Source organism: Oncorhynchus mykiss, chromosome 10, assembly GCF_057628025.1.
Source record: "Oncorhynchus mykiss isolate SJ-2025 chromosome 10, ASM5762802v1, whole genome shotgun sequence".
NCBI lineage: Eukaryota > Metazoa > Chordata > Actinopteri > Salmoniformes > Salmonidae > Oncorhynchus > Oncorhynchus mykiss.
The window spans coordinates 55,127,052-55,141,382 of record NC_143031.1 but is presented as its reverse complement, the minus strand read 5'-3'; the positions used below and the strand labels follow the sequence as shown (position 1 = coordinate 55,141,382).

Here is a 14,331-nt window from a genome sequence, read left to right as displayed (position 1 = left end):
CAGTGGTGTAAAGTACTTAAGTAAAAATACTTTAAAGTACTACTTAAGTTGTTTTTTTGGGTATCTGTACTTTACTTTACTATTTGTATTTTTGATTACTTTTTCTTTTACTCCACCACATTCCTAAAGAAATAATGTACTTTTTACTCCTTACATTGTCCCTGACACCCAAAATTACTAGTTACATTTTGAATGCTTAGCAGGACAGGAAAATTGTCTAATTCACAGATGTATGAAGAGAAAATCTGTGGTCATCCCTACTGCCTCTGATCTGGCAGACTCACTAAACACTAATGCTTCGTTTGTAAATTATGTCTGAGTGTTGAAGGAATTTGAAATTATTTATATTTTGATACTTAAGTATATTTTAGCGATTACATTTACTTTTGATACTTAAGTACATTTAAACCAAATACTTTTAGGCTTTTACTCAAGTAGTATTTTACTGGGAGACTTACTTGAGTCATTTTCTTTTAAGTTATCTTTTATTTTACTCAAGTATGACAATTGGGTACTTTCCCCAACACTGTTCACACACAATTTCAACTCACTGGTAAAGGGATGATGCCCTAAATATGACGGTAAAGACCCATGAATAACAACAAACACAGATCATTCCTAAAAATGTGAAATGTTTCTCTGAATCGCTTATATTGTTTTGCTTCACTGTAAAATAAATACAAATGTAACTGTTTAAATGTCTAAGTTTGCTGGACTAAAACATGTTGAGCTGACATGGAATACTTTACTAGACAAGGCAGTTTGTTCACTTTAAGCTGAATTTAAAAAAAAATATGTTGTGTGAACTTACTGTAGGTATTGAAGTTTGACTTTGCAACTACAGTAGCTGAGTCAACCACACAATGTGTTTCGTTTGCAGAACTAATTTAGACCCTCAACTTTGCTGCAACTGAAAATATTGTGTTTTGTTATCTAAAGTAATCATTTGCCATTTGACAAGACATGATTTTCATCTTTTTTTCCACAGAACTGAGAAGTCATAGTAATTCTAAATTTGTTAGAAATAATAATTTTTTACCTAAGCTCTTTTAATGGAAAACATTACTCAAAATATGAATAATTGATTGGTGTTTAGATATTATAGTCTATAACAAAAAGGCTTTTAATCTGAACTTTTTCCCTGACAGAATAATACTATTCTTCAGGCAATGTCTTGGGAAATTACTCAAAATGCATTATATGCCCCCAGTTCCTGTGAGCATCTCTCAATGGTTTCACAGAGTTATGGAATGCATACTGTCTCTTTGTCTTACCACCGTGTCAAATCAACTGATTCATCTTTAGTACTTCTCAGATGTCACACAACCCTGTCTCTCCTCGTGACACAAGTGCCCCTTGTTGTGGCGCCACATGATAACCAAAGCCACCCTCGCGATACTCACACAGTCATACGCACTGATCTGAGGGTCGCTTTGGAGACCTTTTGTCCACAAAAACAATGGCCATCAGAAGCAGCACTTTCTCCTGGCAAATGATGCCTTAATTGTGGGAGTTAACAAGCCTGCTCTTTTTTTTCCCATGAATAACAATGCGTTTACTGTGATTTTGTTTTTCTTGAGAGCACAGGCAGACCATTTTCTATGGCGTATTGCACGCTTGTTTTGGTGTTCCCATGTCATGCTCTGTTCTGCATTGGGCTCCATGTCTATCAGAATCCCACTACCAAAGAAGAGTGACAAAGACTGAGAGACTGGGGATACCTTTTCAAAGTTTGGGGAACATTTTGAAAAAATGTATTGTTCATTTATCTGAGTCTTCTTTTGACCCTTTCCCACTTGTTTTCTCCTTTATATCGTTTCCCTCCTTTATCTGTCTATTCATTTTTTGGCTGGAATATCCCAGTGGCTGCCCTAAATAGAGGTAGTGTTGAATAGAACATCTCCATGGATTTGCATAATCTCGGGCATTGGGGTTCTCAGTGCGGGTGAGCACATTGAGGGTCGTGCCAACTGCGAAAAGGTAAACCCTTCATCCCTTGGCAGGGGGGACACTCACCCTACCCTTCCAGAGTCTTAGTACAATAACTTAGTAGTCAGAATCCACCATGTCCACAGCTAATATACCACATCTAGCCAGTTAAAACTTTCCCTTCTGAGATACTCCCGCTATCTGTAATATTTTCCACTCAATCCAGTTTTTTTTTATGTTATATATATATATTTTAGGATTTGTCATTTGAAAAGATTTTATATCTCACATATATCCATCTACATGGGTTATATAAAAATCGAATAACGAAAATAGTTAAATTATCAGGGTCAAATCTGTTTCTCTTCAAAGGACTTCTTTACTCATCAATAACATATTCTCAGGGAGCTGAGAGTCAGGCAGTATAACTGTGTAGACGTTTATTTTTGTATTTTTTTTTTTACATTTCTTACAGACCCATTCATGTCTGCTCTCTTACAGTGCTTCCCATTCTTTGGCCTCCGGTCGATGCCAACAAGGCCTAAGATAGCTGCTTGCTCTCTGATGGGAAACTGTTGCTTATGTGCTGGGTTGTCTGCCAAGTTTTGGCATTGTTATTGGTGAAGTGGGGATTGGGGGATGGGTGTGTGGGTGAGGGGGATTGGGCAAGCAAAAAGGGGCCCTTAAACCCTGTGAGATAGTAGTTATTCATCTATATGTAGTGGGAATTGTCCCCCTCTTCTTTCTCCATCCCTTTCTCCCCCTTTTCTCACTCTCTTGTTCCTTCTCTCCCTCTCGCTCTGTCTCTCTTTTCATCTTTTCATCCTGCAGATTTGACATCCACCCCGAAGTGAGCCGGGGGGAGATCCGACATCTTTGGGTCACTTTGATTACCAACCAGGACAGGACGCTGGATTTCTTGCAGCTTGCGCGCCACTTTGGCTACTCTCCCAAGTCCTCGTGCTTTCCCAACGCCAAGCGCAGCCCCCCGAAGAAAGGGGATGAGAATCTCCGGCAGTGCTCCAGAAAGCTCCACTGTGTGTCTGACATACTTGCAGATGGAGTGCGTGCCAAGGTAGGGGTAAGGGGGCAGGGGTGGGAAGATAAGAGCGGGGGTAGAGGGGACTTACAAAGCGAACCAGGGTAAGCCCCTATCGCCTTCAACACACACACATACAACACTGTGCTACCCACGTCTGTCTAATGGGACCTCAATTGCGAGCTTGTTTAAGGTTACAGCATAGTGTGTGTGTGTGTGTGTGTGTGTGTGTGTGTGTGTTAGGGGGGACTGTTGGCTGTTGGGAGGGTATGGGAACAGGGGGCCATGGAAGTTCACTAGGGGGACTTGCTGCTCACACTTATCCAGCAGAGAGAGCATTGTCCTTCACATGGGAGAACCAGAGGACCTCCACTGCTGTCTCCCTACCACCATATCCCCACTCATGTGAGTTTGGAATGGGAGGCCACTCAGCTTTGGTGCAACTCTCAGAGAACCTCCCAACTGCCCCTTCCCTTCTACCTTCCCTGTGATCATGATAATAATAATCATCCCACTTTAAACAAAGCACAACTTTTAAGGATTAACAAAGCTTTTATAACCCCTTTTTTAAAGGATAGTGGAATTCCACTTATATATTTTCCAGATTTGAAATGACAGAGGGGGATACAGATTGGACAAACAGATTGAAGGGTTGGAGCTGGGTTTGAACCTTGATCTCTGGTGGAGAGAGTGGTATAGCCGACATATGTGTCTTGGGCCAGGAGATTTACCACTAGACCACCGGCTCGTTACACTATAAACCATTTATAAGACCTACTGTATATAGATGCTTCCAAAATTTTGGAAGCAAATATCATTCCGTATTGTCTCAGTTGGTACTAGATAGAACATGGCCCCCGTCCCAGTCTGTGGAGAAAACAACCTGTGGCAACCTATGTTACCCCCATTGGCCCAGGAAAAAAAGATATTGTTGTCTGCTTGTTTTAGTCAATTACAAAACTACATTTAAGAAAAGTACAGCATGTCTAAAGATTACTTTCCAACATTGCCTGCTCGCAGGCTTTATCACTACTTAGAAAAACATAATATTGTAGGGCTTCCCTCATGCACCTTTTAATTTTTACTTGAGTCATTTTCTATTCAGCTATCTTTACTTTTACCCAAGTATGACATTTGGGTACTTTTTCCACCACTGCAAAAACGACTTGGCTGTTATGGAGAACACTCTCCATTGAGCTAGAGATCAGTCAGTATAGTATTTTAATCTAACTTTACTTTCTGGATCTTAGGGAAAAGGCGGCGAGCTATCTGGTACTCTCGAGTCCACAAAGTTTTGACTTTTCCTCGTCCCATTTTGTTACTGTGATTAGCCTCCCCATCTTATGGGAGCGAGCAGGTGAGTAGCTATCTTCGCTCTTGACAACCCTCCTCCATGGAGCAGGGCCAAGACATACAGTACCAGTTACGTAGCTGTCCTACTGCTCAGGATTATATACAGTATATACAGTACCAGTCCAAAGTCTGGACTCACCTACTCATTCAAGGGTTTTTCTTTATGTTTCCTATTTTCTATATTGTAGAATAATAGTGAAGACATCAAAACTATGAAATGACACATGGAATCATGTAGTAACCAAAGAAGTGTTAAACAAATCCAAATATATTTTATATTTCAGATTCTTCAAATCAGCCACCCTTTGCCTTGATGATAGCTTAATACAGTCTTGTCATTCTCTCAACTCGCTTCATCTGGAATGCTTTCCCAACAGTCTTGAAGGGGTTCCCACATATGCTGAGCACGTTTTGGTTGCTTTTCCTTTACTCTGCATTCCAACTCATCCCAAACCAGATGGGATGTTGTATCGCTGCAGAATGCTGTGGAGCCATGCTGATTTAGTGTGCATTGAATTCTAAATAAAACACAGACAGTGTCACCAGCAAAGCACCCCCACACCATCACACCTCCTCCTCCATGCTTCACGGTGGTAACCACACATGCGCAAATCATCCGTTCACCTACTCTGCGTCTCACAAAAATGTAAAGTTTGGACTCATCAGACCAAAGGAAAGATTTCCACTGGTCTAATGTCCATTGCTGCAAGTCTCTTCCTCTTATTGGTGTCCCTTTTTTATAGTGTTATTTTTTGCAGCAATTTGACCATGAAGGACTGATTCACACAGTCTCCTCTGAAAAGTTGATGTTGAGATGTGTCTGTTACTTGAACTCTGTGAAACATTTATTTTACCTGCAATTTTTGAGAATGGTAACTCTAACAAACTCTAACAACTGCAGCAGAGGTAACTGAGTGTTCCTTTCCTGTGGCGGTCCTCATGAGAGCCAGTTTCACCATAGTGCTTGATGGTTTTTACGGCTGCAGTTGAAGAAACTTTCAAAGTTCTTTACATTTTCCGCATTGACTGATCTTCATGTCTTAAAGTAATGCTGGACTGTCATTTCTCTTAATTCATTTGAGCTGTTCTTGCCATAATATGGACTTGCTTTTTTTTTTACCAATTAGGGCTATCTTCTGTATACCTCCCCTACCTTGTCACAACACAATTGATTGGCTCAAATGCATTAAGAAGGAAAGAAATTCAACAAATTAATTTTAAACAAGGCATACTTGTTCATTTAAATGCATTCCAGGTGACTACCTCATGAAGCTGGTTGAGAGAATTCCAAGAGTGTGCAAAGCTGTCATAAAGGGGGACTACTTTGAAGAATCTTAAATATAAAATATATTTTGATTTGTTTAACAGTTTTTTTGACTACTACATGATTCCATATGTGTTATTTCATAGTTTTGATGTCTTCACTATTATTATACAATGTAGAAAATGGGAAAAATAAAGAAAAATCCTTGAATGAGTAGGTGTGTCCGAACATTTGACTGGTACTGTATGTATATATACACTACTGTTCAAAAATGTGGGGTTACTTAGACATTTCTTTTTTTTTTAAGAAAGAAAGAAAGAAAGAAAGAAAGAAAGAAAGAAAGAAAGAAGAAAGACACTCTACTTGTCCTCTTGCTCAGTTGTGCACCGGGGCCTCCCACTTCTTTTTATATTCTGGTTAGAGCCAGTTTGCTCTGTTTTGTGAAGGGAGTGGTACACAGCATTGTATGAGATCTTCAGTTTCTTGTCAATTTCTCATATGGAATAGCCTTCATTTCTCAGAACAAGAATAGACTGACAAGTTTCAGAACAAAGTTCTTTGTTTCTGGCCATTTTGAGCCTGTAATTGAACCCACAGATGTTGATGCTCAAGGTACTCAACTAGTCTAAAGAAGGACAGTTTTATTGCTTCATTAATCAGGACAACTGTTTTCAGCTGTGCTAACATAATTGCAAAAGGGTTTTCTAATGATCAATTAACATTTTAAAATTATAAACTTGGATTAGCTAACACAACGTGCCATAGGAACACAGGAGTGACGGTTGCTGATAATGAGCCTCTGTACGCCTATGTATATTTTCCATAAAAATCAGCTGTTTTCCAGCTACAATAGTAATTTGCAACATTAACAATGTCTACACTGTATTTCTGATCAATTTGATCTTATTTGAATGGCCCAAAAAATTTGCTTTTCTTTCAAAAACAAGGACATTTCTAAGTAACCCCAAACTTTTGAACGGTGGTGTACAATATATATTGCCTGACATCTTAGGTCATGGCGCTAGATGCTGATACTTTCAGCATCTATCCAGACAGACTTGCTGCAGCCTGGTATAAGCGATGGCCCTATGAGAGCCCTGGGAGACCACATCCCAAAAGACCGTGCCCATGCCGTTTGGGGTGGACGAGCTGACACACCCAGGAAAAAATGGGTGATGCCATATACTTTCTCTCTTCCACCCCATTCTTTAGAAACTAAATCCACTAAACTGGATCATTTACTAAGTGACAGAAGCCAATCCATTTATCTAAAAAATTACGTTTCAAATGACTGACTTGCGTCATTAACTGCTCTCAACATGTGCAGGAGGCGGCTCAGGGATTAGCCACTACATACATAGAATTTCCCCATCAGCTGGTGTTTGTTTAAATTGGGGGACAGACTAATTGAGCCTTTCCTCTGATTTAAATTCACATTTAACTTGGCTGAGTTTAAACATGCAGCCCAATTCTAGTCTTTTTTTCACAAATTGGTCTTTAGACTAATCAGATCATAAAACTTTAGACTAATCAGATCTGAAAAAGATCTGATGTGATTGGTCAAAATACCAATTAGTGGAAAGATCAGAATTGGCTGCATAATACATGACCAGTGACCCTTGACCCAGCAAATAGTGCCCTCCCAGTTTACAAAACAAGTTCAAACATCCCTAGCCATACAACATATACCCAACACATAAGTCAAGCCAAAACGGTTACAACAAAGTAGGCTATAAGATATTTGAAAACCATTGCATGTGGTATATACAGTACAGTGTAGTACTGGTATAAATAGATGACAACTTTGCAGTTTATGGTGATCATATCGAAAACAAAAATGTATTTGAATTGTCACTTCAGCAAACTATCCTGATTAAAAGACAGCAAAGGTATTTATAAGGAACTACTATGACATACAATATATATACAAAAGTATGTGGACACAACTTTAAATGAGTGGTTTCGGCTATTTCAGCCACATCCGTTGCTGACAGGTGTATAAAATTGAGCACACAGCCATGCAATCTCCATAGACAAACATTGTCAGTAGATTGGCCTTACTGAATGCCACCTTTGCAACGAGGCAGGTTGTTACATTTCTGCCCTGCTTGAGCTGCCCCAGTCAACTGTAAGTGCTGTTATTGTGAAGTGTAAACGTCTAGGAGCAACGGTTCAGCCGCGAAATTGTAGGCCACACAAGCTCACAGAGCGGGGACCACCAAGTGCTGAAGCACGCAGCACGTAAAAATTGTCTGTCCTCGGTTGCAACACTCACTACCGAATTCCAAACTGCCTCTGGAAGCAATGTCGGCACAATAACTACTCGCCAAGAGCTTCGTGAAATGGTTTTCCATGGCTGAGCAGCTACACACATGCCTAAGATCACAATTCGCAATGCCAAGCGTCGGCTGGAGTGGTGTAAAGCTCTCCGCCATTGAACTCTGGAGTGGTGGAAGCGCGTTCTTTGGAGTGATGAATCATGCTTCACCGTCTGGCATCTGGCTTCACCATCGGACGAATTAGGGTTTGGCGTATGCCAGGAGAAAGCTATTTGCCCCAATGCATAGATACAAATTATAACGTCTGGTGGGGTACGAATAATGGTCTGGGGCTGTTTTTCATGGGTTGGGCTAGGCCTCTTACTTCCAGTGAAGGAAAATCTTATCGCTACAGTATACCATGACATTCTAGACGATTCTGTGCTTCCAACTTTGTGGCAACAGTTTGGGGAAGGCCCTTTCCTGTTTCAGCATGACAATGCCCCTGTGCACAAAGCGAGGTTCAAAAATAAATGGTTTGTCAAGATTGATGTGGAAGAACTTGACTGGCCTGCACAGAGCCCTGACCTCAGCCCCAACATCAGTGCCCGACCTCGCCAATGCACTTGTGGCTGAATGGAAGTAGGCCCCCTCAGCAATGTTCCAACATCTGGTGAAAAGCCTTCCCAGAAGAGTGGAGGCTGTTGTAGCAGTAAAGGGGGGACCAACTCCATATTAATGCCCATGATTTTGGAATGAGATCATTAATGATAAATAAAATAAACAAGTTGAAAAAGATTTCAACAAGTCATTTCAACACCAACTCAAAATATAAAATGTATTTTATATCTTGTCATTCTGATATATTCAAATCATAAAGCCAATATTTTCATTTCACAGGCTAGAGTATACTGTGCACATACAGTTGAAGTCGGAAGTTTACATACACTTAGGTCACAGTCATTAAAACTAGTTTTTTCAACCACTCCACAAATTTCTTGTTAACAAACTATAGTTTTGGCAAGTCGGTTAGGACATCTACTTTGTGCATGACACAAGTAATATTTCTAACAATTGTTTACAGACAGATTATTTTACTTATGATTCACTGTATCACAATTCCAGTGGGTCAAAAGTTTACATACACTAAGTTGACTGTGCCTTTAAACAGCTTGGAAAATTCCAGAAAATTATGTCATGATTTTAGAAGCTTCTGATAGGCTGATTGACATAATTTGAGTCAACTGGAGGTGTACCTGTGCATGTATTTCAAGGCCTCCCTTCAAATTAATGGTAAAATCTAAAGAAATCAGCCAAGACCTCAGGAACATTTTTTTAGACCTCCACAAGTCTGGTTGATCCTTGGGAGCAATTTCCAAACGCCTGAAGGTACCACGTTCATCTGTACAAACAATAGTATGCAAGTATAAACACCATGGGACCACACAGCCGTCATACCACTCAGGAAGGAGACGCGTTCTGTCTCCTAGAGATGAACATACTTTGGTGTGAAAAGTGCAAATCAATCCCAGAACAACAGCAAAGGACCTTGTGAAGATGCTGGAGGAAACAGGTACAAAAGTATCTATATCCACAGTAAAACGAGTCCTATATCGACATAACCTTGAAAGGCCACTCAGCCAGGAAGAAGCCACTGCTCCAAAACCGCAATAAAAAAACAGACTACGGTTTGCAAAAAAACATGGGGACAAATATTGTTCTCTGGTCTGATGAAACAAATATAGAACTGTTTGGCCATAATGACCATCGTTATGTTTGGAGGAAAAAGAGGGAGGCTTGCAAGCCGAAGAACCCATCCCTACTAAAGTAGTGATCCCAACTGACCTAAGACAGGACATTTTTACCAGGATTAAATGTCAGGAATTGGGAAAAACTGAGTTTAAGTGTATTTGGCTAAGGTGTACTGTATGTAAACGTCCGACTTCAACCGTATAATCTTGGCATTTCAAATCAATCAATTACCAGCTTCAATTAAGCCATTTCATACCAGTTTGAATTGCTTGAAGAAAGTGAATGGATTGGTGTAGCTCTTATCAGAGATCAACTACAACGGGGTATGATTTTATTTCAGAAATACAGGTGCAGTGACCCTTCTATGACCTAAACGAGCGCAGTGGGGTCTCATGATGAGCCACCCTCTACTAAAAACCCTCTCGACCAGTGCTGAGGAGACAGGGATTGATAAGACCGTCATTGCCCATGTGTATAGATTTGGGAATCTGTCTTTGAATTTAGCCCAGAAGATAAGTGCAGCATCTGTGTCAATGTCTTGGATGACATCAACGTATTTGCTTATCTGAGTAGAGATGCTTGCATCCCGGGCTGAGTAGCACTGGTTCCTGTGAGTTTGATAACGGGTTAGGAGCCGAGGACATTTGATTGGGGGAGAATCCTTGGATCGATCGGTGCCAGCTACCAAATCCAGTGACGTTTCCCCATCCACCATGGTCTCGGGTTCAGTGATCAAGGTGTCTGGAAAACATAAAGGAACAAAACAAACATAATTGATTAGGCTATCACAGAACTTTCCCTAATCTCACTTCGCTTGTAAGATTTTATGCACATTGATAGCTTGCTAGCAAACATCCTCGCCTATTGATTTATTATAGTAGCAGGCTAACAGGATGCAGCAGCAATCTAAATGATCAGACCCGAAACATGCTGTGAGAAGTGATCGGGTAGATTATGAAGTGAGTGAACTGAGACAGCTTGCGTGAAATATGAAGCGAGTGAACGGTGACAGCTTTGCTTTATCCAATCAGAGCAGCAGGACCCACGTACAGCCCGCTTGGGTACCAACGCCCAGCAGCGCATTTGTCTTGGCCCCTTAAATTAGGGGGGAAAAACAGGAAAAACGGCTCTCAATACTTTACTGTTTGTGATTTTAAAATTCTAATAACTGGGCAATTAGGAAAAGTCAGGGAAGGAGGATGACTTTGATTTGAAAAAAGGCAGATTTATCTTAATTACAAAATCAAACCTCATGGGGCGTTGGCCTATGGCGGTTCTAGTGTAAGGTCCTTTTATGGCCCAGAAAGTGATCGAGTTTATCCAGAACTGTTGTGTTTTCTCTAAGTGGAACACGTCACTTACGCCCAATCTCTAAGCCTTTAGTTCATCCTGAGATGTGTATATTGTGCTTAAGATCCTTTCACAGCAGCTACTAGCCGCTGATAAATGTGGAGATGTAATATTCCTACATCTTTAGCTTTGCTAATGCCTGTGGCATCCCTAAGCGTATATGTGGACTGTGCTAGCCACTGTTCACATCTGCAGTCTGTCCAGGGTTTTTTCAGGTTAATGTACCTAACCCCATCTTTGGCCCAGGTCAACTTTTTCTCATTGTCGCCATTATTTCCCTCCCTCTACACTGGTCTAGGTGGAGCTGTCATTGGATGAGTTGCGGGCGGAGTTCGAGGAGTTGGATCCTTATAGGACGGGGTTTGTGAGCCAGGAGGAGTTCCAGGAAGTGCTGAAAGGTCTGTGTGTGCACCTCGATGACTACGAGTGGGAGATGCTGGCTCGAAAGTTTGACATCAACAGGGATGGAAGGTGGGTGAATTGCCAGAAATGCTGACTAGTTGACATACAGGATGGCCTATCCCTGTTTAAGTTTTTTACACAAACCTAACATTTTTGCACAAACATAAAATTGCTTCTAGAATCAGAGCGTGGATCTGGAACCATCAGACTGATGTTCCATCTGATTGTGCCTCAGCTACGTTCCTCAAGCGGCAATGGCCAATGGTTTTGATCCTTATATCGTGAATGAGCAGCAACACTCCATCCTCAGGGTTTCCTTCGTTGAGTTCCTGAGGCCCTTTGGGAGACGGAAACAGCCGTGGAGGCATGGATCCAACATGGCCGGCATACTGCAGTTCCATAACGAAACAGAGGATCTGTCTGCAGAGAAAGGCTCTTCCTTGTGTGACCAAGTACCACTAAGCTCAAGACTAAGGAAGAAGGTACACTGACTAACGTTTAATCAGTGCGTTCCACCATAGATTTAGGATATTTCAATCCACTTCCATATCCTCATAGACTGCAAGATCTAGTTAAACCCCATTCTGCATGATGAAAACCTTACACTGATTCAATTTCATAATGAGCTTTATCGAATAATTGCTTCTAAAAGAAAATTAGAACACTCCTTTGGAAAAAATTAGTAATGCAAGACTTCTTGAATGAGAACCATATTAGTATTTTCTTTTTTCGAAACAATTGTTTTTATTGAGTCACATAAGCAGAACGATTAATAAGAATTACACTATAGTTTTATTAATGTTGCTTTGAGTTGAAAACCTCCCCATCTCCCCATGACAACCTCCACCCAGCTTCAGCGGCAGGGCAAGATTCTGCGTCGGGCCTTCCACAGGCTGGACAGCTCCGACAGTGGCTACCTCTCCCCAGGCGAGTTCCGAGCGGCTCTGCGGCTGTGTGACGTACCCTTGGACCCGAAGGAGTACTACCATGTCTTGGCCGGGCTGGACCGAGACCTGGCAGGCCGGGTGGCCTATCGCCGGCTGATCCAGGACATATGCAAGAGAAGAACCTCTGGGACTAGAGTAAAGTAAAGAGTCATCATCATCTGTCATAATGACGTCATTTCCGGGTTGAAATAGTTTTTTCTGGTTGATGTGACGTCAGATTATACAACAAATTTAAGACGTATTTTCCTGGTCACTAAAAAGATGTCTAAATAACATCCTTTTACAATCGCCTTACAACCTGACCGTGATGTTACAAAATATGCCAGCTTGTCATTGCAACCAGATTTGCCTGCTGGGCAAATCAGCAGGGGCAATTTGCTTTGCATTAGGTTGTCAAAAGGACATACAAACAACATTTAGACATCAAATCAAATGTATTGGTCACATACACATGTTTAGCAGATGTTATTGCGGGTGTGGTGAAATGCTGTACATGACTGTATTTATTGAAGTGTCACTCCACAATAATACAACCCAGCTATCACATAACGTTTTGAGAAACACGTTTCTTAGAGCTTGGTGAAAGTGTGGTTGTCCTCTGGTTGTTTTGCATTCCCATTCTGGGAATGGTGCAGGATACCCAGCTAGCACATAACATTCTGAGAATTATGTTAGAAATTAAGAAACCATGTTCTTCTGTGAGAATGCCAGTACTTCAGCATAACGTTTTCTATAGGTATCCTCATTGTTCTATTTAAAAATAATATTCTCAGGATGTTCAGAGAACTAAAAAACAACGTTCTTCTGTGGGATTTTCAGTACTTCAGCGTAACATTTTCTGCAAGTTTCTTCATGGTTCTATTTAATGTCATGGTCTCAGAACATTCAGAGAATGTTAAGAAACAATGTAGTTGCTAGGACTTTCTGGCAGTGGTCTGAGTGGAAGGGGAAAACTGAAAACTAGCTGTTATTGACAGAGAGGTTTGGAACTCTCGCTCTTAGTAGTCAATTAACTAATTTACCAATTTTTTCAAACACGTCTCACACTAAAAGGGCATTGTCATAATTTTCATGATTTCCCAATATTATTCCAACGTCATAGTGTGAAAATATATACAGTGCCTTCTGAAAGTATTCACACCCCTTGACTTTTTCCACATTTTGTTGTGTTACAGTCTGAATTACAAATTGATTAAATTGAGATTTCGTTTCACTAGTCTACACACAATACCCCATAATGTCAAAGTGGGATTTTGTTTGTAGATTATTCTTTTTTTTATATAAAACGTTTAAAGCTGAAATGTCATGAGGCAATCAACAAGTATTCAACCCCTTTGTTATGGCAAGCCTAAATAAGTTTAGGAATAAAAATGTGCTTAACAAATCGCAAAATAAGTTGCATGGACTCATTCTGTGTTCCATAATAGTGGTTAACATAATTTTTTTATAACTACCCCATCGTTGTACCCCACACATACAATTATCTGTAAATGTCCCTCAATCGAGTAGTACATTTCAAGCACAGATTCAACCGCAAAGACCAGGGAGATTTTTCAACACCTCGCAAAGGGCACCGATTGGTAGTGTAAAAATAAAAAAGCAGACACTAAATATCACTATGAGCATGGTGAAGTTATGAATTAGGATTTGGATAGTGTATCAACAGGCGTCCTTCCTAACTCAGTTTACAGAGAAGAAGGAAACTGCTCAGGGATTTCACCATGAGGCCAATAGTCACTTTAAAACAGTTACAGAGTTAAAAGGCGAAAATAGGAGAAAATTGAGGATGGATAAACAACATTGTAGTTACTCCAAAATACTAACCTAAATGACAGTGTGAAAAGAAGGAAGCCTGTACAGAAAAAAAAATATTCCAAAACATGCATCCTGTTTGCAATAAGGCACTAAAGTAAAACTGCAAAACTTGGCAAAGAAATACATTTTTCGTCCTGAATAGAAAGCGTTATGTTTGGTGCAAATCCAACACAACACATCACTAAGTACCACTCTTCATATTTTCAAGCATAGTGGTGGCTG

The 14,331-nt window shown here is 40.5% G+C and overlaps 1 protein-coding gene across 1 annotated transcript in view; it reads left to right on the top strand.

Moving 5' to 3' along the window:
* Nucleotides 1-13,680, top strand: part of si:ch211-197n1.2 (EF-hand calcium-binding domain-containing protein 6) — an 80,935-nt gene extending 67,255 nt beyond the window's left edge. The window contains exons 15-18 of the mRNA XM_036933378.2: nt 2,761-3,004; nt 11,244-11,416; nt 11,658-11,829; nt 12,199-13,680. Of these exons, the coding sequence (XP_036789273.2) occupies nt 2,761-3,004; nt 11,244-11,416; nt 11,658-11,829; nt 12,199-12,438 (829 nt within the window). The 3' untranslated portion in view covers nt 12,439-13,680. The remainder of the gene's footprint in view (nt 1-2,760; nt 3,005-11,243; nt 11,417-11,657; nt 11,830-12,198) is intronic.
* Nucleotides 13,681-14,331: the final 651 nt, after the last annotated feature.